At 50.2% G+C, this 2,548-nt stretch overlaps 1 protein-coding gene across 1 annotated transcript in view; it reads right to left on the bottom strand.

Annotated features, from left to right (window-relative positions):
- The window catches only part of LOC119427536 (probable E3 ubiquitin-protein ligase HERC1), a gene marked incomplete at its 3' end in the record, with an annotated part of 9,203 nt that extends 6,866 nt beyond the window's left edge, over window positions 1-2,337 (bottom strand). The window contains 1 exon segment of the mRNA XM_037695168.1: window positions 2,145-2,337. Within this exon segment, the coding sequence (XP_037551096.1) occupies window positions 2,145-2,337 (193 nt within the window).
- Between the last annotated feature and the right edge of the window lie 211 nt (window positions 2,338-2,548).

Here is a 2,548-nt window from a genome sequence, read left to right as displayed (position 1 = left end):
CACGGCCAAAATCACCTTCTTCGTAAGCCAGCTCAAAGGTAACGCTCTCCGGTGGGCTCACTCGTTCCTCTTGAGTCATGATAACCCCCCTGCTTCCTATGCACTTTTTCTTCGAGAGTTTCGTAGGATTTTTGACCGTCCCCTGCAGACATCAAATGCCGCAAAGCGGTTGTTGAACTTACGACAGGGCCGTCGTAATGCCTCGGAGTTCGCTCTGGAGTTTCGGATCCTTGCTGCCCAAACAGGATGGGACGAGCCCGCCCTCCAAGGTATTTTCCTTAACGCTCTGTCTGATTTTCTCAAAGACCAGCTGGCCACGCGAGATGAACCCGAGACTTTCGACAAACTGATAGACCTTGCCATCTCAATCGATGACCGTTTCCGGGAGAGAAGGAGAGAGGCAAACTACAATTCCCATCGACCCTCGACTTCCGGGTTTTCAACTCCTCCAGGTGAGCCCAAGCCTGCACCTCAGCACTACGTTTCCCATAATCCTCCCACTTCCGGGTTTACGACCCCTCGCTATGCGTCTGTTTCACCAAAACAATCCCCTGTGAACTACAATTCCCAGTCTTCCTTGCTTCCTGGCCACAGCCAATCATCTTCTTTTCCCTCACGGGATCGCTCCCCCCAGCCTATGCAGGTGGGGCGCGCACGGCTGACTCCTGCAGAGAGACAGCGGCGTGTATCTGCCCGTCATTGCATTTATTGTGGTAATCCCAGTCATTTTCTGACCCACTGTCCGTTTCGGGGAAACGAGAACTTCCACCAGTAAAGCGGGAGTTACTGGTGGGAACGTCTGCGTTAACCTCCCCATTCAAACTATTGCTTCCCATGGTCATTCAGACACATAATTGCCGTTTTTCGTTTTCAGCTCTCATCGATTCAGGTGCTGAACAGAACTTGATCAGCGCCGACTTAGTTAAAGAATACTCATTACCTACTCGTGAGATCCCTTCGATTTCTGTCTCTGGCTTAACCGGAGACACTCTGACCCGTATTAAATTAAAGACTACCGAGTTGCATGTTATTATTTCTGGAAATCATCATGAGATGACTGATTTCTTTATATTTAATTCTCGAACCCCCCAAGTAATTTTAGGTTTCCCCTGGCTTCGAAATCACAACCCAGTAATTAACTGGGAGCGCGGCTGCATTGATAAATGGAGCGACAAGTGCCTCAGCAACTGTCTTCGCTCCGCCATTAAAGAGTTCCCTCGGGACGCGCCTCCTCTAGAGGAGATCGACCTCACCTCGGTTCCTGCTGAATACCGCGACCTGGCAGCTGTTTTCAGTAAGCAGCGTGTCTCGTCTCTTCCTCCTCACCGTCCCTATGACTGCTCGATTGACTTGTTACCTGGCGCCCCCTTGCCGTCAAGTAGACTTTACAACCTTTCTGGTCCTGAAAGAGAATCTATGTCCAATTATATTAATGAGTCTCTTGCCTCTGGCATTATTAGACCTTCAACCTCCCCTGTGGGAGCTGGTTTTTTCTTCGTTTCCAAGAAAGATAAATCACTCAGGCCATGTATTGACTATCGCGGTTTGAACAATATAACTATTAAAAACAAATATCCTCTTCCCCTCATTGATTCTTTACAAGAACAATTACAGTAGGCCTCTTGTTTTACCAAACTCGATTTGCGAAACGCGTACCACCTCGTCCGTATTAAAGAGGGCGACGAGTGGAAGACAGCTTTTCGTACCCCCTTGGGCCATTTCGAGTACTTAGTTATGCTTTTTGGGTTGACCAATGCCCCCGCTGTTTTTCAGGCGCTCGTTAATGATGTTTTGCGCAATTTCATTGGTAGTTTTGTGTTCGTTTACTTGGACGACATCCTTATTTATTCCCGCGACCCCGCTCAACACACGGCCCACGTTCGCACGGTCCTCAAGCGGCTGCCGGAGAACCAGTTATTTGTTAAAGCAGAGAAGTGTGAGTTTAACACCTCCACTGTCTCATTCCTTGGTTTCATCTTTGAGGGAGGTCGTTGCCGAACCGATCCAGAGAAGACCAGGGCGGTCGTCGACTGGCCGACCCCCGAGTCCAGGAAGCAGTTACAACGCTTCTTGGGCTTTGCAAATTTTTATAGGCGATTTATCAAAAATTATAGCCGTGTCGCCGCCCCCCTGTCTCAGCTCACCTCTACTGCCCGTGCCTTTCATTGGACCCCAGAGGCCGAGACCGCCTTCACAAGACTCAAGTCTCTCTTTTCCTCTGCGCCCATCCTTTGCCATCCGGACCCTATGCACCAGTTCATCTTGGAGGTAGATGCCTCCGACACTGGGGTAGGAGCGGTCCTTTCCCAGCGATCTCCTCACGACAATAAGGTCCATCCCTGCGCCTTCTTCTCTCAGCGTCTCTCCCAAGCAGAACGCAACTACAACGTGGGCAACCGCGAGCTGTTGGCAGTCAAGCTCGCATTAGAGGAATGGCGGCACTGGTTAGAAGGCACTGAGACACCTTTTTTGATATGGACTGACCATAAAAATTTAATTTATCTGAGGAACGCCAAGTGTCTGACCCCCCCCCCCCCGTCAGGCTCGT

Source organism: Nematolebias whitei, chromosome 2 (assembly GCF_014905685.2).
Source record: "Nematolebias whitei isolate Nwh7 chromosome 2, NemWhi1, whole genome shotgun sequence".
In the NCBI taxonomy this organism is placed as follows: Eukaryota; Metazoa; Chordata; class Actinopteri; order Cyprinodontiformes; family Rivulidae; genus Nematolebias; species Nematolebias whitei.
The sequence above is the reverse complement of the archived record's forward strand: the minus strand, read 5'-3'. Positions and strand labels throughout refer to the sequence as shown.